Source organism: Canis lupus, chromosome X (assembly GCF_048164855.1).
Source record: "Canis lupus baileyi chromosome X, mCanLup2.hap1, whole genome shotgun sequence".
NCBI lineage: Eukaryota > Metazoa > Chordata > Mammalia > Carnivora > Canidae > Canis > Canis lupus.
In genome coordinates, this window is record NC_132876.1 from 40,149,194 (window position 1) to 40,174,554 (window position 25,361).

General features: G+C 40.6%; 1 protein-coding gene across 1 annotated transcript in view; it reads left to right on the forward strand.

Annotated features, from left to right (window-relative positions):
- The first annotated feature begins 1,450 nt into the window (after nt 1-1,450).
- The window catches only part of CHRDL1 (chordin like 1), a 121,127-nt gene continuing 97,216 nt past the window's right edge, over nt 1,451-25,361 (forward strand). The window contains 3 exon segments of the mRNA XM_072817679.1: nt 1,451-1,501; nt 1,503-1,618; nt 5,253-5,401. Of these exon segments, the coding sequence (XP_072673780.1) occupies nt 1,466-1,501; nt 1,503-1,618; nt 5,253-5,401 (301 nt within the window). The 5' untranslated portion in view covers nt 1,451-1,465.

Here is a 25,361-nt window from a genome sequence, read left to right on the forward strand (position 1 = left end):
CCTGATATGTGATTTGGGGGCAAGTTACAATTTCCCTGAGCATCCATTTCCTCATCTCCAGGCTGGAGTAACAATCAGAGGGTGTGGGATGAAAGTCAGGAAACCTGACTTGGAATCTCAAATATGTCATTTACCAGCTGCATGACCTTGGATACATCATCTCCCTCCAACCGGCTAATTTCCTCATCTATGACATGGAGATATTAAGCTTCATGGTTCAGAAGATCCCCACACGGATTCTGACACCGGAGGCCACAGACAGTTCACAGTTGGTCGTGAGGGGTTAAAAAGGAATGATGATGTATATGAGAGTACTCTGTAAGCTGTAAAAATACATAGATGTTAGAAATATCAGTATGATCCAGTTCTATGAATAATAATAATAATAATAATAATAATAATAATAATAAAAAGCCCCGTAGTTCTCTTCCAAATTTAGGAGCTTAAAATATAAATGGTACTGTCAATGCAGCGCTTTGGGGGCCCTTAGAGGATTCTGAGAATTCTTTGTAACTGCCACTCATCAAATAAACACAACTTTGCAGTAGTCTGTCTCAGGCTCACCAAGGCATCTGCAGTGCTATTGTGATTTCAAGGCTGGGTCCTTGGCTCAACTGGAATCCTAGGGACTGCTACAACAGTGGTGGCTGTGGTGGGCTATTCCGAGAGTTTTCTTCAAAACCTTTGACAGTAAAGGCCCTTTTCAGGGAGCACGGGGACCCTCTTTGTGGGAGAAAGCAGATTTCTAAATCGTCCCCTCTCCCTACACACACACACACACACACACACACACACCCATCTTCACTCTGCTTTTAAGGACACCAACACTTTGCCACTTTTCTAGCCCGTAGTGTGGATTCGGGAAACTCCCCAAAATGATAAGCAGTTTGCTGGGGCATAATCTGCGAGGCCAGCTCATCCTTCGTCCCGCGCACCGGCTCAGGACCGGACCACGTGCACCAGAGGGGCCCTGTGCGGGAGGAGAGGGGTTGCGGGCTTCCAGACACGGAGGTCGGAGGGTGGCCGGGGTCTCCAGGGCCCGCGCGAGTGGTGGGGAGCTCCTGGGTGCATTCCAGCGCAGAGGGGGAGGAGGGGCCGGAGGAGAGGTGCGGTCCCTTTAAGACCCCAACGCTGGCTTAGCCAGAGGAGGGGGGTGCAGTGGGGGCGTTGCGTGATGGGAAAGTCGCCGGCTGAGCCTCACACTTTCTCCTGACTTCTTAACTTTTGGGCCTGGGGAGCAGGAATAAAGCGGCCGTGCCGGGGTGGGGACGGGGTGCGGGCTGGCGGCGGCTGCGTGCCCGCGGACTTCCCGCCTGCGCCAGGGCGGCCGGCCTTTCCGGCCAAGTGGGGAGCGAGCGGCGGGCGGCGGGCGGGCAGGTGGCCCCGGGCCGCCGCCGCGCCCGCGCCTTGGCTCTGCCTCCAGGAGCCGAGCGAGCCGCTGCTCCCTCGTGGTGTGAGGGCGGTGATGTTTTTCCTCCCACCCACTTCTGAGTCCCCCCTCCCCCCCTCGTGCGCACTCTAGCTCTCGCCACAACCTGCAAGCCCCAGACTTCGGAGGAGCGCCCCGGGGAGCTCGGAGCGTGTGCACGCGTGGAAGACGGAGCAGGCCAGTGGCCAGGTCAGTGAGCAGTGCCTGATGCCCGCTCCCCCTGCCTTCCTTTCCATGCTTTGCACAGGTGGGGTGACTTCTTTTGGCCCAAGCCGCCCCTGGACGGTCCTCCCGGGGTGCCCCAACTCGCTCTGGGGTCCAGTTGCTGGCGCCGGGCTGGAGGTGGGCTCGCCGGCTACGGACCCGCGCAGATTAGGGACCCCGGATTCGAACTCATCACTTGCCGCTCCTCGCTGGGCTTACTTATCTTCATGCTCTGGCGCCCAGGGGAGGCCATTTGGGTAGCCACCCATTGGGTTCCGCAGTCCTCTTAGTTACTGCCCGTGTCCGGAGCCTTTTTTTCTGGCTTGCTGAAGTGTCCTGGACCAGCGGGTGATTAATATGTGCTAAAGTTAATGAAACAGGGCAGTCGGGCGAGAGGCTTCTCTGTCCTCTGGGTATGTCTCATTTTCCGGCCCAGACCTCTGGGGTCAGAGCTTGAGACGCTAGGCTCAGGAAGCAAGGGAGTACTGCCAGAGATTAGGGCCTGGAAAGCCTGCCTTCCAGACCCTCCCTGCTGGCCCTGCCACTAACTCTGTGAGAGTGGGCAGTTGAGTTCTCCGAGCTCCAGGGTGCCCATTTTGAAGGTGGAGTTGTTGTGGGGCATAAAATGAAATGATGGATATAGCAAGGTGTTTTGCAAGTCAAATGCAAGGCATTGTTTGTCAATCATAAGCAGCAGTGAAGGCATTGACTCTGAGACACAAACACCCTGGGCTAGATAGGGTTGCATTTTTTGGTGGAAACCCACCACCACCAGTGAGCTGAGCTTTTCTTGTTGGGTGGTGGAGTGGGGAGAGGATTTCAGCAGATGGACGGGGGCCCGAGACCCCAGGGTCTTCTTGTTTGTCCCAGAGAGAATGCTCTGTACCAGGGGGCTGTACCACAGGAGACAGTGAATGTGAATTTACAAGGTCAGTCAGGCCTCTCAGGAGGATTAAAGAGACACTGTGGACCAAGAAGAACTGGCTGATGTGCCCATCCCTTAGCCTTCCTTTGGGAATGCCTCTTTGGTTCTCTTCTATCCAGGAGACCTCTTCTAAGAAGGTCTGGACTTCTGACAACTTGATGGCCCTGATGGCCTAGCAGTCCCAGCCCCGCAAGGAGCCTTTGGTCCCTTTGCTTGATGCAAATGAATTATGTGAATGCTTGTTTCATGGAGGTACCTTAATGGATTACACTTCTTTAGGTTCTGACATGTTTCTTGTTCTCTTGCAAAGCCTCTGCCTTCCCACACTCCTCCCCAGTGTTAGTTGCAGGATTTTGTTTTCTTACTTGCTTTCTTCTGGGGGAGGGGGCCTGGATCCCCCAAAACATGTAGGTGGCTATGTTTCTAAGTAAACTGTAGAAGAGTCAGTGCAAGTTCAATGGCACAACAGCCTGTGTGAAGCAGAGAGTTAATGCAGAAATAACTCCAGTTAACTGGGTCAAAGTATAATTTGAAAAATTAAGGACACTTTGGCTCTTTGCAAGTATAAGAGTCGGCATGTTTGCTGAGCAATGCTTGCTTAGGTTTATTGCTTTCTGCCCAACAAATGTCTGAAGAACCTCCCTCCCCCAAAAGAAAAAGTTAAAGGGATCAAGAGAAATTGAATGGGGCGGGGCGGGGGGAGGTCCTAGGGAGAGAATTCTCCTCAGTTTATATTTCTGCACGGAATACAAAGACAGAACTTCAGATCTTGTAAATCAAAAGTGAATATTTATAAAGCGATTCATTTTCTGATGTTCTCCGTCACAGCCTGGGAGGCCACATAGATGACAGGAACGCCAAAAGAGATTAATTGCTCTCTCGTCACCAACTTTTCTATTTGCTCATTACATTAGTTGGGACCCAAGAAAAGCAAAAAAATTCTGAGAGCCGTTTTCTTGCCAGCTTGAGTTATGAAGCAATGCTACTGTTCGCCAAATTGCCCAGCCATTGTACAAGAAAAACAACCCTGTTGGTTCTTGCTTGGGGAGACCCGCAAATTGCAGTTTGAGAACTACTCCCTGAGATCCATATGTGATTGTGATAAATTGGATTTCAGCAGTTAGAAAAATCTTTCTGGTTCGAAGGCTTGGGAGATAAGCTTATTAAATGAGGCTCAGAAAGAGCCTCACTGGGGTGGGCAGCTGTGTTAAACTGTTCATGGAAATTATTTGCTTCAAGGGAACCTGGTCACCCTCAGAGGACAGAGACATTCTGAGTGATTGAAGCTGGATCACAATCTTGGTAAGGAGGTAGAGAAGACAGGCGGGTTCCACAAATCAATCGTGGCATGTGATTCTGTATGATCAGTTTTTCTTTGGCTGCGTAGCCATAGTTTCAAACAATGGCTTTCCAGTTATCCAGACAAGTTAGTAACGTTCGAAGTAGGAGCTATGGCATCCACATCACGGCCCAAAGACAGTTCAGTTTTCCAGAATGATCATCTTGCATTTCTGTCAGATCTTTATTCTTAAGATTTAGGTTGGCTCCTCAGAAGATATCAATGCGAGGCACCTGGGTGGCTCAATCGATTGAGCGATTGAGTGTCTGCCTTCAGCTTAGGTTAGGGAACCTGGGATGCAGCTGTGAGTTGGGCTCCCTGCTCAGCGGGGAGCCTGCTTCTTCTTCTCCCCCTGCTTTTGCTCTCAAATAAATAAATAAAATCATAAAAAGGGCAATCAGTGTGTTCTCTTCCCATCTGGGGTTAACCCCGAATTAAAAGGTGGTGTTTCTTGAACGTTTAAATATTTTCAGATCATCTGTTGGAAGGGTGTTGCAGACTCTGAAGTCTATGGAAATGACCTGTGGCGGGACCTGAGCTAGCAATCTTTCTATGTTCTAAGGCTCAAAAGGTTGCAGATTTCCACCCCTTCAACTAGAAATGCAAATATCAAACTTTTAAGAGTGGTCGCTGTTTTGATGGTCTTTGGCATGGTGGTGGAGTGTGAACACATTGTCTATTTAAATTTGCCTAATGTCTTTTAAAAATGGCCCACTGGAAATTTCCATTTCTCAGTAGATTTCATGTGAGAGCGGTATGTCTGAACCATCAAAGTGTTTAATTGTATCCATTTGCTAATAACATCCATCTTTTCCATCAAAAGTAACCAAACTGCGGATCTTTAAAGATCTCATAGAAGACACAGGAGAAACATTGACCGATTTATGCCTCACCCCTGAAGGATTAATCATAGCAGTAGTCTTGAAGCTGAGATGAGTTAACTTTTCATTTCAGGAAGTATTTGGGTCCCATGCCTATTATTTTTGTCTTAGTTACCAAAGGAGCCATTTTGCAAACCCATTTTCCTTTTCTCCCAAAGAAAATCTCTTGAGAAATCAACTCTAATTCTGTTAGAAAGGATGATTTCAATATTCATTTTTATTTTCCTACGACTTGCTTGTAAGGATTTTAGCCTTAGCAGTGGATAAGAATGCATGCTCATCTGCTTGAATTTCCCCCCAAACTTTGCAAGACAGGAGAGGCAAGTTCTCTTTCTTACACAGGAAAACAGTGCTTACACGTGCATAAATTCTCCAGCATATTTTTCCCCCTGACAAGTTAAAAGCATAAGCATTGGTGATCTTCAATCAGTTTCAGAGGACCTAAGTCTCTTTTTTCTGCTTTTTTCCCAGCAGCTTGAATACACCGGGCCCTGAAAGTTTTAAGTGGCCTTTTACAGTGGACAGGATGAGAAAAAAGTGGAAAATGGAAGGCATGAAATACATCTTCTCCTTGTTGCTGTTCTTTCTTTTCCTAGAAGGAAGCAAAACAGAGCAAGTGAAACGTAAGTATCTTGAGTTTGAAAAACAGGATACTTTCTTGTAATTTCTATGAAAATGTGGTTATAATCTGTAGGGATGGTGATTTAGCTCAAATGTGGCCATACCATTATTCTAGGAGGAGAAAGTCAATGTTACTGGTTTATGCACGAGTTGATAAAAGAATAAGAGCTTTGAATTGGGCCAACTCAATTTGGGGCTGTTTTTCTGATTATCATATAGTTTTCATCTCCTAGAACACATGACACATTAGCCTATTTTCCTTTTCCTGTTCTAAACTGTACAAATATCATTCCATTTTACGTAACTCTAGAAATATCTGACAGATGAGCTGGATTTTTTCCCAAATTTCAGACTCTTCAGCAAAGGTTTTTAGTTTATGAAAAAAAAAAAAAAGACTCAGAAAAGAAAAAAAAAAGAAAAAGAAAAAGTCAAGCAGGCTCTGCCTATTCCCTTATGCCACAAAATAAAGAAGGAAAAAAATCTTCACATGAACTGGATTCAGATGAGAAATCCTTTGAGGAAATTGAGATTCCAGGGACCGTGAACAAATTGGATGCCGTTTATTGAAAGAACGTCCCCGCAAAGCCAGGGAATATTTCTAGAAAGTCAGCGATCCGTGTGATGGGCTAACACATTGGAGAAAGCTGAGTGGCAGCAAGGCCAGGGGGGTGGGGGGATAATTAAGCCTCCTGGCCGCCACATTTGGGAGATTTATGCGTAATCGTTGACATTGCTGCTCTGGTTAGGAGCTTTCTGCTTAAAGGACGAGCCTCACCTTCTTGGGGCCACTTGCAGCCCTCTCTGGGGGTGGACACTTGCTCTAAACTGGAAGGAAAAGCGACAGCTCCAGTTCCCGTCTTTGGCTGCATCAAAAGAAGCTCAAAATGGAGCTGGTCCAAGAGGGGCATTCATTCTCTGCTCCACTGAACTTATTCATGAGGAGGAACTGGGAAAATCTTCTTGGTCGGAGCTAAAGCAGCATCTGAAGCCCATCACTTAAACATTTCTCTCCATTATCAGCAGAAGTTGAATGTTGCAGGCATGAGGCTTGGCGGCAGGAAAATTGGTGCCGGATTCATACCACCATTAGGTGTCTTTCTGACCCGCAGTGCTTTTCATAGTAATCTCTGTCTTCTGCCTGGGAGAAGGGGTGCTCTTGATGGGGTTCCTATGAATGAATGACCTATGGTGGTATCTAGAGCAATGGGAAGGAAATTTGGCAGGGTACAATTATTGGCAAGGAAACCTGCATCAGTCTCCCTTCCTCTTTCTCTCTCCTCTCTTCCTTAAATTGACCTCCTTCTATCAGGAAGCTCTTCTTTGAGAGGCTGTGATAGAAACATTGTCCATCCATTCTCAGCTCTGCTTACAAGCCATCTGGGCCAAAGATCCTTGCTTTCTTCTGAAGAAACTTCACTTATGACCTATTTCTGATGGCATCACGGGGAAGCTTGCAACTCTTACAAGCCATCTCTTCTGGGAAGTCTTCCATATGTATGAAGAACTGAGGAATGCAGTCCATGCAACTTTGAGCTTAACCGACAAACCGAAGAAAAATAGGACTTCAAAAGCATTTACAGGCCCCAAGCTATCACTTTCTAAAGTGTCCTGCTACCTATGAATTTGTCCCAAGCCCTTTTGTTACTCAGTTGGTGTCAAAATAATTATATAGAAGGTGGCCTAGGGCCCCAGTTCTGTTCTAGTGGCTCAAGTTCACAGTCAGATGATGAGGCTAAGGGCATAATTATTCCCTGAATGAACAGCTCATTCAGGGCCACAAAGTGCCATTCTGTGTGGCCATGCCCAAGCTGTCTCGAGGACATGTGCTAAGTTATCTCCACTAAAAGGGAAATCTCAAAGCATATGATGTCTGTATGTTGCCTTGATACACACACACACATACACACACACACAATCATACACACACACAGTGCATGCACGGAGATTGTACTGCAGCTCTAACAATGAGACATTAGAAGCAATGGAAATGTCAGTCTAGTGGGGAATGGTTACATAAAAGATCCATGTAATGTACTACCATGCTACCATTAAAAACATCACATATTACAAATTTGAGAGCCCTGCTAAATGCCAAATTAACTCCTTTTTAAATTTCTTGAATTTTATTTTTTAAAAGATTTTATTTATTTATTCATGAGAGACACAGAGAGAGAGAGAGGCAGAGACACAGGCAGAGACAGGGAAAAGCAGGTTCCATACAGGGAGCCCAATGCGGGACTCGATCCCCGGACTCCAGGATCACGCCCTGAGCCGAAGGCAGACACCCAACCTTTGAGCCACCTAGGCGTCTTGTATTTCTTAAATTTTAAAATTAATAATACTTATGCAAAATGATCTGAGAGTATCTGGGCTTTATGAAGAATGCGTGTCCCTCAGCTATCAACACACTTCCCAAGGGTAGCCATGACTAATAATTTGCTATGTATTCTTCCAAACTCTTCTTTCTCTCTGTGTCATAAAAATACACATACATGTTTGTAGGGTTTTTCCTTTTCCAAAGATGGGGTATGATATGTAGTGTTCTGTAACCTTTTCTTCAGGTACGGTCTACGACATCCTTCCGTGTCAGAACCTTGCCACATAATGGTGCCATATTCTTTCTCATGCATACGTGCTATCTGGTTGTATAAGCATGCCACGGTTTAATTAACCAGTCGCTAGTTGTATATATTGAGGTTGTTTCCAGGCTTTGCTCTCACAACTAAGGCATTGATGAACACCTTAGGGCACTTAGGCCAGTATTTGCGAGGAATTGTTTTGTCAGAGTGGCTGTTTGGTTTTCACCTTGGTAAAGTGCCATCAAATTGTCCTTCAAAAAAAGTTGACGTCAGGTCACACTTCCACTGTCTGTGTATGAGTGTCCTTTTTTAATTCCTTCACCAAAAATTACAATTAATCTTTGTATCTTGGGGCCCATTTAATAGGGGGAATTAGATTTCAGTTTTGCTGTGATACTTTTCCTATTACTAGAGTATCTTTGCATTTAGTTTTCCATCCAATCGTATTTCTTCAGTGAGCAACCTATTTTGCAGTTAGGTTGCTTGACTTTAGTGGTTGGGAAAAACTTATTTATTAACATGTTGTTATTTCGAACCTTGTTAGTGACTTTTGGTATTTACTTTTTTTAAAAAAAAAGATTTTTTATTTATCCATTAATGAGAGATATGGAGAGAGGCAGAGGCCTAGGCCCAGTGAGAAGCCCAATGTGGGACTTGATCCCAGGACTCCAGGATCATGCCCTGAGCTAAAGGCAGGCATTCAACCACCGAGCCACCCAGGCATCCCAACCTTTGGCATTTAAAATACTATTTTTCCCCTCTGCCGTTTGCTTTAAACTTTAATTTGGATTTTCCCAAATGGAGGTTTTAAGTTTTTGTGTAGTCAGGACGGTTATGTATTTCCATTATGGCTTCTGAATCTCTTCTTATTCCCAGGGAGGTCTTTACCACTTACTCTATTATATTTTTTTACTACTGCTTCCATAATGTGGGGTTTTACCCATAGTTCTCCGTTCCACCTGAAATGTATAGTCATCTATGGTGTGCTATGGGGAGCTGACTTTTTTTAAATCTGTGGGTGGAAGGTTCATGACTTCTTTTTGCTCATCCTTGTGCTTCTGTTCATTCTGGAATTTCCACAGTTGGCAAGCATGACTTTTAAAACATGGATAAAAATCTGCAATAATTCCAGGAAACATAAAGTGTAAGGGCTGTAAACCCTCACATCTCTCCTTGCTGCCTGATGCCATTGTACACAAGGAAGCCAAGGCTTTTGACTCTTCATGGGTTGGTTTCAGTATAAGCTTCTGTATCAATTCAGATGCTCTGCAGCCTGCTTGCGCCCTCCTGTCTAGGGCATCAGGGTGGAAGGAGGAGTCGTGCCTTTGGTTAAAGATGCTCACTCAAAAAAAAAAAAAAAAAAAAGATGCTCACTCCATTGGTATAGAGGAGTCTAAAGAGGTCTGGAGAAAAGGCCATATTTGCAGAAAGCTGTTTCACCAGGAAAGGGAGGGCTGGATGCTGCCACTTGCTAGTGGCTAATTAGCTGTAGTTATGTTGCTCTCTCAGGAGACAAGATGGGTTCAGGAACCCAGAGAATCCTGATGGTTTATTGCAATGGATGACGGAGCCGTGTGTGGTTTATCGAAAAGTCTGTGTCCAGAATCAGCAAGGTTTGAGGTCTGCAGCCAGGGGGAAAAAGTCTTTCTGTAACTGCATTATGCTCTGTTGTTAAAGTTGCAGTCAAAGAGGCCAGGAAGCTCTTTTGAAGTTCAAAGGAGCGGAACATTCAGCGCATAATAACTCATGCAAATATGGGACAAACGAGCTGAAGAGTTTGCCTCTTTTGGCAGTTCTAACGTGGGTAATGAGCGATCAATCAAAGTGAGGTGGAAGAAGTGAGTTGTTGGGAATGTTCAGTGATGTATTTCCAAAGGACCAGCCTGTGCCAGGACTGGCAAAGGTTCTGGGGAGAGGGATTGTCCGTGTTATTTCATGGAGTCTGTTCCTGCTGTATAAGGTGACTTAGCTGGATCTTCCAAGGGACTAGAATCTCACTCATTTTTTCTCTTCAGGAAAAAAGCATCCAACATTCACATTTGGCCGAAAATGGGCCTTTTATGTGAACCTACCCAGAGCTTCTCTGTTGTGAAAACCAACCTGAGAGGCTTGAGTTTTCCTCTTCCAGATTCTCACTTGGAGATTTGAGGTGATTTTCGGACAGTAGAAAGAAGCAAGCAAAAGAGTTAGATATCTTTGCCTCTTGGAGGCTTTTGTAGGTGGGAGCAGATGAAAGGAAAAGCACCTTAACTTTGGATACCTTAACGCTTTGCAAAGTACATTCTTAATTATTCTTTATGTTGGGAGTGCCACCGGGGTGTGGTGTAGAGGCTCTGGAGTCAGCTTAGATCCCAACCCCCGGTTCTATGGCTGGCTGGCTGGCTTTCTTTCTTTCTTTCTTTCTTTCTTTCTTTCTTTCTCTTTCTTTTCTTTCTTTCTTTTCTTTCTCTTTTCTTTTCTTTTCTTTCTTTTCTTTTCTTTTCTTTTCTTTTCTTTTCTTTTCTTTTCTTTTCTTTCTTTTCTTTTCTTTTCTTTCTTTTCCTTTTTTCTCCATGGCTTTCTTATGGGCTTTGAGAATGTTACCTAAGTTCTCCAGCTTTAGTTTCCTTATCAGCACAAGTAGGGGAAATTATAGCTTGACAACCATGAACATGGTCACTAGCAAAATCATTGGTATTGTGTGTGCCAAGTGCCTTGCCACAGGGGCTGGCATGTAGTTAGTCTTGAATGAGCAGTAACCAGTAGTGGAACTCTCTTGCAAGCCAAATGATATTATGCTCTTAATTTTTCAGTAAGAGATTTGAAACCCAGTGAGGTCAAGTGCCTTGACAAAGACAGACAACAAGTCCGAGCCAGGACTAGAACTAAAACCCAGGTCTTCAAAATCAGTGTTGGGTTCACAACCCCACTTTGGTTCTAGCAGGTCTCTGGGGGCAGCCAGTTCATTCTCTTGAATAGAAGCCCATTCCTTTGCTTATGGCAGCCCCTTAACACATAATGGATGATCCAAGTGTATGAAGAGAGAACTTCGTGACCAGAATTCTTGAGAGGCAGTATACTGTGGGAATTATTATTATTATTATTATTATTATTATTATTTTATTTTATTTTATTTATTTTACTATGTGGGAATTAAAAGGGACTCACACAAACGTTATTCAGGAAACTAAATAAGCTAAGCCAAAGCAAATTTGTGAGGAAGGGTAAAAATATGTGCCTTTATGTCCGTGCTTCTTAGATTTCCCTGACTTCTCAGTAGGATTGGAATGTCCTCATAGTCCGATGGGAAGAAGGCTGTCCTGACTTTAAAGTCAGGAGACCTGGTCATTTCTGTTGCTTGCTATGTGGTATTGGTTGAGTCATTCAGGCTCTCTGAGCTAAGAATTTTCTACTTATAAGTGAGGGTTCTTGCTTTCTGGACAGCAGAGTAAAAGACACCAGAGTAGGCACTGAGGAAGTGGGGTAAGGGAAGTTGAAGCCCTGCCTTTAGGTCCTTGGAGCACACCTGGACTTTTATCATTGTCACGAGGTTATTGCAAAGGGTATTATTCCCGTAAGCTTTATAGGCTGCCTGCTTCTAAAAAAGATTTAGATACAGGTTGTATGTGAAAGAATAGCTGCAAGCTAACAGTTTTAAAGATGAAATAAAATAGAGCACATCTGAAGAAAGTAGAAAGTGTAGATGTTTTTAGCACCTGGTTTGGTGCACTATGGTATTCACACTCTAAATTTGGCTTGTGCTTCTGAAAAGATAAAAAGAGGCAGTTTGGGTTGGCTGGCAAGAGGAAATGACAGTTTCATCTACAGGGACTGGTCCCTACCTCCCACCCACTCAGGCAATATCAATCATGGGATGTTTGCATAAGGCACGTTTGAATAGTACAAGGATACCATCAGTAACCTTGGTTTCAGAGAAGAAAGAATGGCCTTTATTGACTCTGTAAAGGAAGAGGGCAAGTAGTAAATCATAACTCAATAAAAGTCCTTCTGTAAGTGCTAAGGCAGTGTGGTCCAGATCCTTTTAACTTCAGAGGATCTCGATGTAGGCTAGGTTGTCAATTATCAGACACCCTAAGCAAGCTTTATATCAAAATTATTTTTTAATGATTTTAAAACATGCCCAGAAAGAAAGCTAAGTTGCCTCCAAAAGATAATAAAAAAAATGAAATAGATGCTCGCTGTTAAACAATCAAAAGACAAAAATATAAGAAAACAAAAATCACTGGTAATCTCAGTGTGTAAGGAAGACCATAGCTAATTAGTATATATGCTTCTAGTCTTTTTTCTTCATGCTCATTTATACATATTATCATACATATACATCATTTTACAGAAATGAGGCCCTGCTTCAGAATCAGCTTGGTTTATTAAGTCAATTCACAATCTATTCTCTGAAATGCACTTGCAATGGTGATAGATCCTATGTGGTTTGAAGTGAAAGCTGGATTTTCTCGATTATCTGTTGCAGGGCAGGCAAAGTTGATCCCGTTGTGAAAAAAGGTCGAGAGCGCATCTTGAATTCTTGACCATAATGGATAGAAGGCAAGCCTCCTTTAGCAGAGACTTGCGCTGCCACCAAGGTGCTGATAGGAAGGACAACTTGTTTGTCCAAACAAAAGCTTTGATTTTTACCCAAAGTTCTGTGCCAGATGACATGTAAGAGATGATTTTTAGCCAGAAAAATAATCAGGTCACATTTTACCAGTCTAACAGCCTTTCTGTAAAAGATCTCCACATGGCCTCATCATGAGGCCTGATGAGAATACCACCAACTCCCAGTTATCCATGCTAATGGCAGGGAAGGTCCTAGAAGAGCCCAGTAAGTTGAGATTTCATGGAAAATCTCAAATTCTCATCTGAGCCAGTGGTGTGGCCTTGCTCACTGTCAGACCTCTTCGAAATATGGACTCTCCTCTTCTCATTGAGTTTGCCCACCTGCTAGTAGAAAATTGAACTAGCCACAAGGCAGATAGTGGAAGGGCCATGATGGGTTTAGGCTGCTCAATATATATTAATTTGAATTAATTGGGGCCAAATGATCTAATAAGTAGGAGTAAGGTAAATAAGACCAATACAGAGGAATAAGCTACACGTACAGGATGGAGATTTTGGCTTTTTCCTGGCTTTTCTTTTTCACTAGCTTCCATAAACCTGGAAATGAAGTCTTAAAGCCATGAGGAAACCTGATAGAGATTTCAATCCCAAAAACCCAGTTGCCAGGGAAATAGGAGACTTTTACATCTTTAACGATGCTATGGTGTCTTGCCCTTCCTCTACTCTGCTTCAAGTTTGATGAATAACAGAAGTAGTTATGCTTTTATTTTTTTCTGCCTTATTATAGTCTATAGTAGTCTTTTAAAAAATAATTAAAAAGGAATTGGGTTACTTGATTTGTCCACTTGTGTAAGGAACAGCAAAGATTCATCGCTCATTTCACTGGCTGTATGTGTCATAATAAAATAAATATTATTGCAATACTTGCATGATGATGTGTCTACAGTAATAGCTCTTATCAAAAACAGTTCCTAAGAATGTTTTCTTGCTTTTAGCCTGGCGATGAAGTTATCAGCCTTACAACCTAGCTCTGGGTGCTAGACAGTAACAATTGGGCAAAATATTGATGGCATAGTGGCACATCTCTGTTGTTCACTTTTAATCATCATTATATCTGTTAACCGGGGCCCCTAAAGTAGCAGGGATTGCCACTGCTGATTAGGGCCAGCCACACCATTTGAAAATTAGCTCTGATGATGCAGGTTGAAGGTCCATCTCAAATGTTAGTTGCAGTTCCTTTGGGACCAAGTTCTACTCACAGATATCATTAATTAGTGGTAAGTCATGCATTCTCCAGCTGGTATCTGTCAGCTACTGGCAAGTGATAAGCTTACTTTTTCTTGCCTGTGTCGTGTAGAAGTTGGCGAGTCATTGTTGTTTTAATAAAATCAGCTCACATGTGCTTCTTGTCCAAAATGATACACTGGGATTTTAGGCGTGGTCGATTATGTGTGCAAGTCATTAAATTCTCCCATGGGCTAACGCCAAAATTTTGTAAAAGTTCAGACTTAGAAGCATGTGTTGAAATGGACTTGACCATAGTTTCTTAAAATTGATAATGGTTCAGCGCATTCATCGAGCAGTCGGCTGGGATTGTGCCAACTGCTCAATCCTAGACACCCATGGTAAAACATGTCTTAAAGATTATAATGTTTACTCTCATTATGTGCTTTTAAAAAATCAGTGTTGGTAATTGTAGAAACTTTGTTTAGTAACTCCAGTGGCATTACTGTTCCACTTCCTGTCTGCCTTCAATTCCTGAATTTGCTCCTTCCAATAGTTTGTGGGTTTCTATCTGGGGCATAACTGGACAAATTGCTGAGATAATAGGACCAATGAAAATGATAGCGCTAATTCAAAAAGATATACCTACCCCTATGTTTATCACAGCATTGTTTACAATAGCCAAGATATGGAAGCAACCCAAGTGTAGATGAATGGATAAAGAAATGTGGGACACACACAGACACACACAGTGGAATATTACTCATCCATAAAAAAAAAGAATGAAATCTTGCCAATTGCAACAACATAGTTGGACCTAGAGGGCATTATGCTAAGTGAAATAAATCAGACAGAGAAAGATAAATACCATGTGGTTTTACTCATATGTGGACTGTAAAGAACAAAACAAGCTTGGGTACTATTTTATAGTTTGTGCCTTTATCCCAGTGCTAGATACAAAAAATGCATAATAAAGCCTGCCAGCTGTACTGTTTTATACAGTCTGATTATGACTTGACTTTACTGTGGCCAACACCTGATTCTTTAAAAGGTGATCAGAGCTTTTTCAAAGGTCTGGTGGAAGGTTAATTTGAAAAAACATCAGGCAAGAATGTGTAGAAGCCTTTTCCAATTTCTCAAAGTGGGTGACCTGTACCTGACAAGTATGTCGCTGGAAAGGCAGAATCTTCTAGTGGTTGCAGCCCTTGGGTCTGAAGCCATACTACTTAGGTTTGAATCCCAGCCCCATACCCTGACCAGTCACATTAACTTGGGTACATTACCAAATCTCTCTCTTCCTCAGATTCCTTGTCTGTAAAATGAGACTAATAATGGAACCTACCTTATGGAATTGTGGGAATTTAGTGAATTTGTCAATGTGAAACCCTTAGAACTGAGCCTGGCTTATAGGCAGGTGTTCAGCAAATACTAGTTGCTGTTTTTGCTCTTGCTGTTATGACCCTTCTCATCTGATTCTGTTGTTTAGGGCTGGGTTCCCTGGCTGCTTTTATATTTACCAGCTACCTCTTAGACTTTGAGCCACATTTAGAGCAGGAAAATTCAGATTGATTAGTTTTCACATGTTGTCCAACAACGCTATTCATTTTATTTAATTTCTTAAAGATTTTATTTATTTATTTGCGAGAGAAACAGAGAGAGAGGCAGAGACATAGGCAGAAGAAGCAAGCTCCCTGCAGGGATCCTGATGTGGGACTCAATCCCAGGACTCCAGGATCATGACCTGAGCCAAAGGCAGACACTTAACCACTGAGCCACCCAGGTGCCTCCCAGCAACACTCTTTAGCGACTGACTTTGGGGAAAGTGGAATCTGTTGACTGAAATAAGTTATTTTTGATAGATCTATGGATTTCATGAATATACGAGCTCTGGTATATTGAAAGGATCCATTTTAATAATAGTGCCTGTGAAATAACCCACCTTAAAGATATTTTGGAAATGAGATGGCAACTTGCTTATTATATAAAGGATACCCTCCTGTAGCACAAGTGAATACTGTTCCTTTGGAAACAGACTTTCCTGCAAGCTAAAACTTTTCAATAATTTGGATGTGAGTTTTAAAAATATGTAAATACACTTGAAACCCACACTCTGATGGCTTGTCTTATTTTAGTGTTTCCTGAGTCTGTCATAGGCCTTGATCTTTTATTTATCCCTTTTTTTTCTTTCATCTATTAAGGGGTAAATCACCCAACCATACAGACACATAGCAGATAGTGAAAGCTCATCCCCTTTCATATTTTAAATAGGTAGATTTAACATCAACCTCTGAGGGAGCTAATTCAAGCAAGTACAATAATCTGGAATTAAATGCATAATGCACAAGGTTTCATCTTACTTTGCAATATGGATTTTTTTTTTCCGGACATCTGTGTCTCTGTGCCTTCCATCTCTACTTCTGTCTCTTGGCTGCAATATGGATTTAAATCAACAAACTAACTTGTAGCTTAGCTCCATTTATGTCTTAGTGGCTGCAGGCCCATACGAGTAGAACTATTTATGCTAAAGTACTAATGTCCCTTGAATAACCCCCTTCATGGATTTGCTTCTAAGTGTATACCCATATTCTTTCTGAAGTGTCTAGATAAATTGTATATGTGAAATGCAAATCACCTAGGTGTTTGAGAGTGAGATTATAAATTTACTGTAGACAAAGTCACTCGCCTCTCACCCACATGTGGGAGGTAGCAAAAGATGCCTCATTTAGATATTGTTTTGGAAAACTCATGATCACTTCTCATCAGTTGAAGATGCTGGAATTGTTAACATATTTAAAATACTTCTACTCCATTCTAGAATATTGTGGACCAAGAGTCTTAATTTGTGTCTATACCAAGAAAATTGTATTTCTAAGACTTGGCTAAAAAGCATGCAAGTTCTGCCTAAAAAGTAATTTTGATTTTCTGAGTTCTTCCAGTTAATAAATGGTTTTGAGCAGGACACCTGGGTGGCTCAGTGGTTGAGTGTCTGCCTTTGGCTCAGGGTATCCAGGATAGAGTCCCACATTGGGCTTCCTGCGAGGAACCTGCTTCTCCGTCTGGCTATGTCTCTGCCTTCTCTCTGTGTCTCTCATGAATAAATAAATGAAATCTTTAAAAAATTCTCAAAATATAAATGGTTTTGAACACCTACCCTTAGCTCAGAAATGTAGATTAATATAACAATAATAATAGTAATATTACAAAAGGGGAAATAAAATACTTATTAAAAATGAATATATATTCAACTTCCTGATAAAGGAAAATACTGGTTCTGTTTTCCAGTACCAAATTGGCAGTTTCACTTTAATTTTGATTAAATTTTTAATGATGATTCTAGTATAGTTAACATATACAATATTATATTAGTTTCAGGTGTGTAATATAGTGGTTCAACAATTCTGTACATTACTCAGTGCTCATCATGATAAGTATACTCTTTAATCCCCTTCATCCATTTCACCCATCCCCAAACACACCTCCCCTCTGGCAACCATCAGTTTGTTCTGTATAGTAAGGGTCTGTTTTTTTGTTTGACTCTCTCTTTTTTCCCCTTTGTTCATTTGTTTTGTTTCTTAAATTTCGCATACCAGTGAAATCACATGGTCTTTGTCTTTCTCTTACTTTGCTTAGCATTATACTCTCTAGCTCCATCCATGTTGTTACACGTGGCAAAATTTCATTCTTTGTTCCTTCTGAATAATATTTCATTGTATATGTATACCACAAACTATTGGAACTAAACCAAGTAAGAATTGTCTACACAGTGAAGGAAACAATCAACAAAACTAAAAGGCAGCCTACTGAATAGGGGAAGACATTGGCAAATGACATATCTGATAAAGGGTTAGTATTCAAAATATATAAAGAACTGATACAACTCAACAGCCAAAAAACAAATAATCTAATTAAAAGTGGGCAGAAGACATGAACAGATATTTCTCCAGAGAAGACATCCAGATGGCCAGCAAATACATGAAATGATGCTCAACGTCATTTGTCAACAGGGAAATGCAAACCAAAACTACTATAGTACCTCATACCTGTGAGAAAGACATAAATCAAGAACACAAGGAACAAGTATTGGCAAGAGTGTTAAGAAAAAGGAACCCTCACGTGTTGTTAGTGGAAATGCAAACTGGTGCAGCCACTTGTAGAAAACAATATGGAGGTTCCTCAAAAAAGTTATAAATAGAACTACCCTATGATCCAGTAATCACACTGAGTATTTACCAAAAAAATATGAAAACACTAATTCAAAGGGATACATGCACTGCATGTTATTTCATAATTATTTACAATAGCCAAAATATTGAGGCATCCCAAGTACCCAAATTGGCAGAGTTTTATTCAATTAAACCATCCAGTGTTGGGCATTCTCATGTACTGCAAGTGGGAAGGTAAATTAGTATAGCTTTTCTGGAAGGCAGTTTGACAGTACAGGTCAAGAACTTGAATACACTCAAAACCTTTGACTAATCTACTTCTAAGAATTTATATTAAGAAAATAACCAGTGATGCATATAGAACTTTATATTCTAAGATATTTATCATGGAGTTTGTTTTTTAAAAAGAGAATGAGACAACCTAATATCCCCAAATAGGGGATTCGTTAATAAATAAATCATGGTTCAATTATGTTGGTGTAGAGTCATGACACTAAGCAGAAAGTATAAGGGAATATTTAATGGCACAAAAATACTCACGTTAATTTTAGAATATGGCTCACAAAAATGCATTACTATATGCTGTTAATTTTGCGATAAAACCTTTTTACACGAAATGCACAGAAAATGAGCTTGTGGTTACTGGTCTGAAATGTAAAGGGCTTAGAAGTCATCATTCCCATTGCCACACAAAAAAAGCAGAAGGAACAACTTTTCATAAATCAATTACAACATTGACATCATAGGGCAAACTGCCCTGTTTTTTACTCTAAAATCTGAAAAGCCTGGTGAATGCAATCACCACTGTTGGATCCTAGTAGGAGGAAGGTGAAGGCTGATGTACTCCCTTGAGAGAAAAACTTTTTTGTGAGTTTCATCCAGGTTCTCAAGATGAAGACTGGAGAAGAATTCAGTGCTGCTCCAGACGCAGGAGAGAAAAAGTAACCATTCTGAAATAAGCCCAAAGCTCTGAGTTCTCCTTAATTGACGCCTGCCCTCAAGGGAAATGATTTTACTAGAGTTTAACTGATTTGCATTTTGTTGCAGTCTAACCAGCTGGGGAGAAAGGAAATACCCAAGTCTACTAGCCTTCCTGTCTTATCTACACTAGTGGAGGAGAGCAGACCTAATCAGCACTTTGGAGGTCACATCTCAGAAGCACAGACCCAGTAAAAGACTGAGAACTGATCATATTATTGTAGAATGTTTCTCCCTCCAACCCCTGCCACAATTTGCCACCACATCAATAGGGCCCTTGTATAGTAACAGGAGATTATAGCTTAAAGAACTGCACACCTCAGACAATATTTAAGAAAGAATATCTAGGGAAGCCAAAACAACAAGAGGGAAACAAACAAGGACATTAGAGCAAGTTTTAGCTCTGATATCACATCTATGACAAAGAGTAAAAGTACCCTAATTCCTAGCTAGGTTAACATAAAACCTCATGCCAAAGGCTTATTTAACTTAGTTTCTTTTATTCGGTACATCATGTCCGACTTTCAACAAAAAGGCAAAGGCAGGTTAGAAGGCAAAAGACACAGTGTGAAGATAGAAGTCAAGCATCAGAATCAGCCTCAATTATAGAATTTACTTTGGAACTATCAGACTGGGAATTTGTAATAACTGAGTAATATGCTTAGGACTCTGATAGTGAAAATGGATAATATGCAAAAATATATGGGGAATGGAAACAGGGAGATGGAAACACTTAAAAATGAATTAAAAGGAAATGTGAGAAATCCGAAAAGCTGTAGCGGGGGTGCCTGGGTGGCTCAGTTGATTGAGTGTCCAACTCTTGTTCAGCTCAAGTCATGATCTCAAAGTTGTTAGGTCAAGCCTTGTGTCGGGCTCCATACTCAGTGGGGAGTCTGCTTGAGATTCTCTCTCTCCCTCTGCCTCAGCCTCTCCCCTCCTCAGGTAAATACATCTTTAAAAGAAATGTGGGGGTGCCTGGGTGGCTCAGTCAGTTGGGCAGCTGCCTTTAGATCATATCATGGTCTTAGGGTCCTGAGATGGAACCCCATATTGGGCTCCCTTCTCAGTGAGGAATCTGCTTCTCCCTCTCCCTCTGCCCCTCCCCCTGCTTATGCTTTTTCTCTCAAATAAATCAATAAAAATTTAAAAAAATAAAAAAATATGAATGGTCTATACATATCAATTAAAAGAGACTAATGTAGTAGGTAAAAAAAAATAAATCAAGACTCAACTAAATGTTGTCTATAAGAAACCCACCTTAAGGGATCCCTGGGTGGCGCAGCGGTTTGGCGCCTGCCTTTGGCCCGGGACACGATCCTGGAGACCCGGGATCGAATCCCACGTCGGGCTCCCGGTGCGTGGAGCCCGCTTCTCCCTCTGCCTGTGTCTCTGCCTCTCTCTCTCTCTCTCTCTGTGACTATCATAAAAAAAAAAAAAAAAAAAATTATAAAAAAAAAAAAAAAAGAAACCCACCTTAAATATAAAGGTCTATGTAGATTAAAAGTAGAAAGATGGAGAAAGATATAGCATGCTGACACTAATCAAAAGTAAGTAGGAGTAGCTATATTAATTACAGATAAAGTAGACTTTCAGAGCAAGGAAAATTACATGTATGCACTTAACAGGTGCATAGTATGTGTGGCAAAAAACAGAGCTTCAAGGAGAAACACAAATCCACTATTATAGTTGGAGATTTTTACATCTCTTTATTAATAATTAACAGATCCAGAAGACAGAAAATCAGTAAGGATATAATTAAACTGAACAGCACCATCAATCAACCAGATATCATTGACCTCTATAGAATATTTCATCCAACAACAGTAGAATACACATTATCCTTAAGCTTATGTGAATCATCCATCAAGATAGACCACATTCATGGGTCATAAAACACACCTTACTACATTAGATATAATAGACATTATTATACAAAGTATCCTCTCAGACCACACTGGAACTAAACTAGAACTCAGTAACAGAAAGATAGCTATAAAATCCCCAAATATTTAGAGATTAAATAATACAATTTAAAAGAGCACATGGGTTGGGGTGCCTGGGTGGCTCAGTCAGTTGAGTTTCCAACTCTTGCATTCTGCTCAGGCCATGATTTCCTGGTTATGAAATTAAGCCCCAAGTCAGGCTCTGTGCTTATCAAAATTTACAGGATGCAGCAAAAGCAGTGCTTAGGGGAAATTTGTAGCATAAAATTAATATATTAGAAAAAGAAAGATATAATGTAAACAATTTGAGTTTCACCTACCTAGAAAAATAGGAGCAAATCAAATCCAAAGTAAGCAGAGAAAAATAAGTCAAAAAAATTAAAGCAGAAATCAGTGAAAATGAAATGAGGAAACAATAGAGAAAAATCAATGAAACCAAAACTGGTTTTTGAAGAGATCCATATAATAAATCTCTAAGCAGGTTAATTAAGAAAAAAGGGAGAAGACAGAAATTACTAATATCAGAAATGAAAGAAAGGCCATCATCACTGTTGACCCATTGACATCAAAAGGATAATCAAGGAATATAATGAACAACTCTGTGTCCACAAATTTGATGACTTAGGAACTACGAACCAATACTTTGGAAGATACAATTCAACAAAACTCACACAAGAAGAAATACTCTGAATAGCTTATATCTATTAAATAAATTGAATCAACAATTTGTAACCTTCCAAAACAAAGTACCAGGCCCAGATGGTGAGCTGATGAAATTGACCAAATATCTAAGGAAGAAATAATACTGACACTCTTCAGTCTGGTTTAAAAGATAGAAGCAGGAAGAATACCACTTAACACATTCTATGAGGCCAACATTAACCTAATACTCAAATCAAGAAGAGATGTCACAAGAAAGGAAAACTACAGGTCAATATCTCTTATGCAAAAATCCTCAGCAAAATATTAGCAAATTGAATCCAACAATGTTTGAAAAATCGACAAGTTATGGAGTTTTTTTTAAGCATACTAGGCTGTTTCAGCATTCAAAACTCAATTAATGTAACCTATCACATTAACAGGCTAAAGAAGAAAAATCACATGATTATATCAATAGATGAATAAAAGGCATTTGATGAAATCCAGCACTATCCAGCAAACCAGGAATACAGGGAAATTTCTTCAACTTCATAAAGCACATCTATGAAAATAATCTATGACTAACACCACACTCAATGGAGAAAAATTAGGTGCTTTCCTCTTAAGATCAGGAACAAGGCAATGATGTCTCCTTTGACCACTCCAATTCAACATTGTACTTGAAATCCTAGCTAATGCAATAAGATGGGAAATGGAAACAAAGGGTGTAAAGGTTTAGAAGGAAGAAATAAATCTACCTTTGTTTATAGATGAAATGATCATCTATGTAAAAAGTCCTAAGGAATCAATAAAAAACCCTCCTTAGGGATCCCTGGGTGGCGCAGCAGTTTGGCGCCTGCCTTTGGCCCAGGGCGCGATCCTGGAGACCCGGGATCAAATCCCACATCAGCCTCCCGGTGCATGGAGCCTGCCTCTCCCTCTGCCTATGTCTCTGCCTCTCTCCCTTTCTCTCTCTGTGACTATCATAAATAAATAAATAAATAAACAAAAAAAACCCTCCTTAAATTAATAAGCAATCATAGTAAAGTTGAAGGATACAAGGTTAATAAGGAAAAGTCAATTGCTTTCCTATATATCAGCAATGAACTATTGGAATTTGTAATTAAAAACACAATGCCATTTACATTAGCACCAAAAAAATACTTAGGTAAAATCTAGTAAAATGTTTACAAGATCTCTAAGGAAAACTATAAAATTATCAGGAAAAAAATCAAATAAATGGAAAGATATGCCATATTCATGGATAGGAAGACCCAATATGGTCAAGATGCCAGTTCTTCCCAAGTTGATATGTAGATTCTATATAATACCAATCACAATCCCAGCAATTTACTTAGTGGAAATAAATGAAGTGATTGTAAAGTTTCAGTGAGAAGGCAAAAGACCCAGAGTTTCCTACACAATATTGAAAAACAATGAGTTTGAGGACTGACACTACCCAACTCGTATGTAATAGCCAGAAATAGACCCACACAAATATAGTCAACTGATTTCTGACAAAAGGAGCAGTGACATTTCATTGGAAAAAGAGTAATCTTTTCAACAAATGGTACCAGAAGAACTAGATACCCACATGCAAAAAAATGAATGTAGACACCAACCTTAAACCTTTCCCCAAAATAACTTGAAATAGATCAAATGTCTAAATATAAAATACATAAATATAAAACTTCTAAAAGATAACATGTGAGAAAATCTAGGTGACCTTGGGTTTGGTAGTGAGCTTTTAAATGCAACACCGGAAGCACACTCCATGACAGAAAAAAATTGATAAATCAGACTTCATTAAAAGTAATAAGTTCTGCTCTGCAAAAGACACTGTTGAGCAAATGGAAATACAAGCCACAGACAGAGGGAAAATACTAGCAACACACGTATCTGGTAGAGGACTTGTGTCTAAAATATGCAAAGAACTCTTAAATCTCACACAAAAAAGAAAAGGAAATGACCAAGCCAATTAATAAATAAACGAAGAGCTAAACAGACACCTCACCAAAGAAGATATACAGGTGGTAAATAAGTATATGGAAAGATGCTCCCCATCATATGTCATTAGGAAATTACAAATTAAGTCAGCACACCCATCAGAATGGCTGATACCAGAAATACAGAGAACACCAAAAATACTTGTAAGGATATGGAGCAGCAGGACCTGTCATTCATTGCTGGTGGGAATGTAAAATGGTATAATCACCTTGGAAGACAGTTTCAAAGTTTCCTACAAAGCAAAGCATTGCTTCACTATGTGATCTAGCAGCCATACTCCTAGGCATTATCCAAATGAGTTGGAACCATGTCCACATGAAACGTGTACACATATGTTTATAGCAGCTTTATTCATAGTTTCCAATAATTGGAAGCAACCAGGATGCCCTTCAGTAGGTGAATTGGTAAATAAGCTGTACGCCCATACAACAGAGTATTACTCAGTGACAAAATAAATGAGCTGTTAAGTAATGCAAAGACAAGGAGGAACTGTAAATGCATATTTCTAAGTGCAAGAAGCAAGGTTAAAAAGACTTCACATCCATATGTCATATGGTGATTCCAACCATATGACATCTTGAAAAGATGAGACTATAAAGACAGTAGAAAAAAATCACTGACTTTCAGGAGTTGGGGGGATGGGGGAGATGAACAGACAGAATACAGGGGATATTTAGGGCACTGAAGCTATTCTGTATGATACCATAAAGGTCGCTATATATCATCATGCATCTGTCATAACACATACAACTACGCAAAACAAAGTGCATGCTCACATAAACCACGTGCTTTAGTTAATATATCACTAGCATCACTAGCGGTTCATTAATTGTAACAAAGGTACCACTGTCAATGTAAGATGTTAATAACAAGGGAGTTGGGGGTGGGGTCAAGAGAGGCCATATGGGAACCCTCTGTACTTTCTGCTCAATTTTTTTTGTAGACTTCAAACTGGTATAAGAAATAAAGTCTATTAACTAAAAAAAAAGAAAAAAGAGTAGGAGTGATCTTCTGAAAATGTTAAAAGTGGTGATCTTCTGGTAGTGGAATTAATATGTGATTTCTCATTCCTCTCTATATTTCTTTTGTTTTATTAAGGTATGACTTACATGCAACAAAATTCACCCTTTTTGTAGGGTGAAGTTTTCTGACTTTTGACAGAGGCATTCTGCCAGGTAGGCACCACCATAATCAAGATACAAAAATGGCTCCATCATCCACATTTCCTCTGCGCCCCTTTGTAGTTAAGATTCTTCCCCCCTCCCTGGGCCTAGATAACTATGGATCTGTTTTCTCTCTCTGCAGTTTTGCCTTTTCCAGAATCAAAAGAAGTGGAATCATACCACATGTGGACTTTCAATCGGACTTTTATTCATTTAGCATAATGCCTTTGAGATTCATCTATGTTTGTGTGCTTCCGACTTTCATTTCTTTTTATTGCTAATATTCCATTGTGTGGATGTTTATAAATTCATGAGTTGAAGGACATTCTAGTTGCTTTAGGTTTTGTGGATAATGAAAAGAGCCATTCTAAACACATAGGTATACGTTTTTGTGTTAATATATGGGTTTTTTTGGGGGAAATTTTCATACAGCTTAGTGACACTGTGTCAACAATATTTCACTAACCAGTTTTTAAAACCTGCATTAGCTGACTAAAGTGCCAGGGTTTTCATGAACTGCATATATGTTTTTATTTACCTAGGAGTGACATTGTTGAGTTGTGTAATAAGTAAGTGTTATGTTTAATTTCATAAGAAACTGCCAGCTTGTTTCCATGTGGCTTTACAGTTTTGCATTTCCACCAGCAAATATGAGGAGAGTCCCAGTTGTTTCACATCCTCACCAGTACTTAGCATGGTTTAGGTTTTTTGA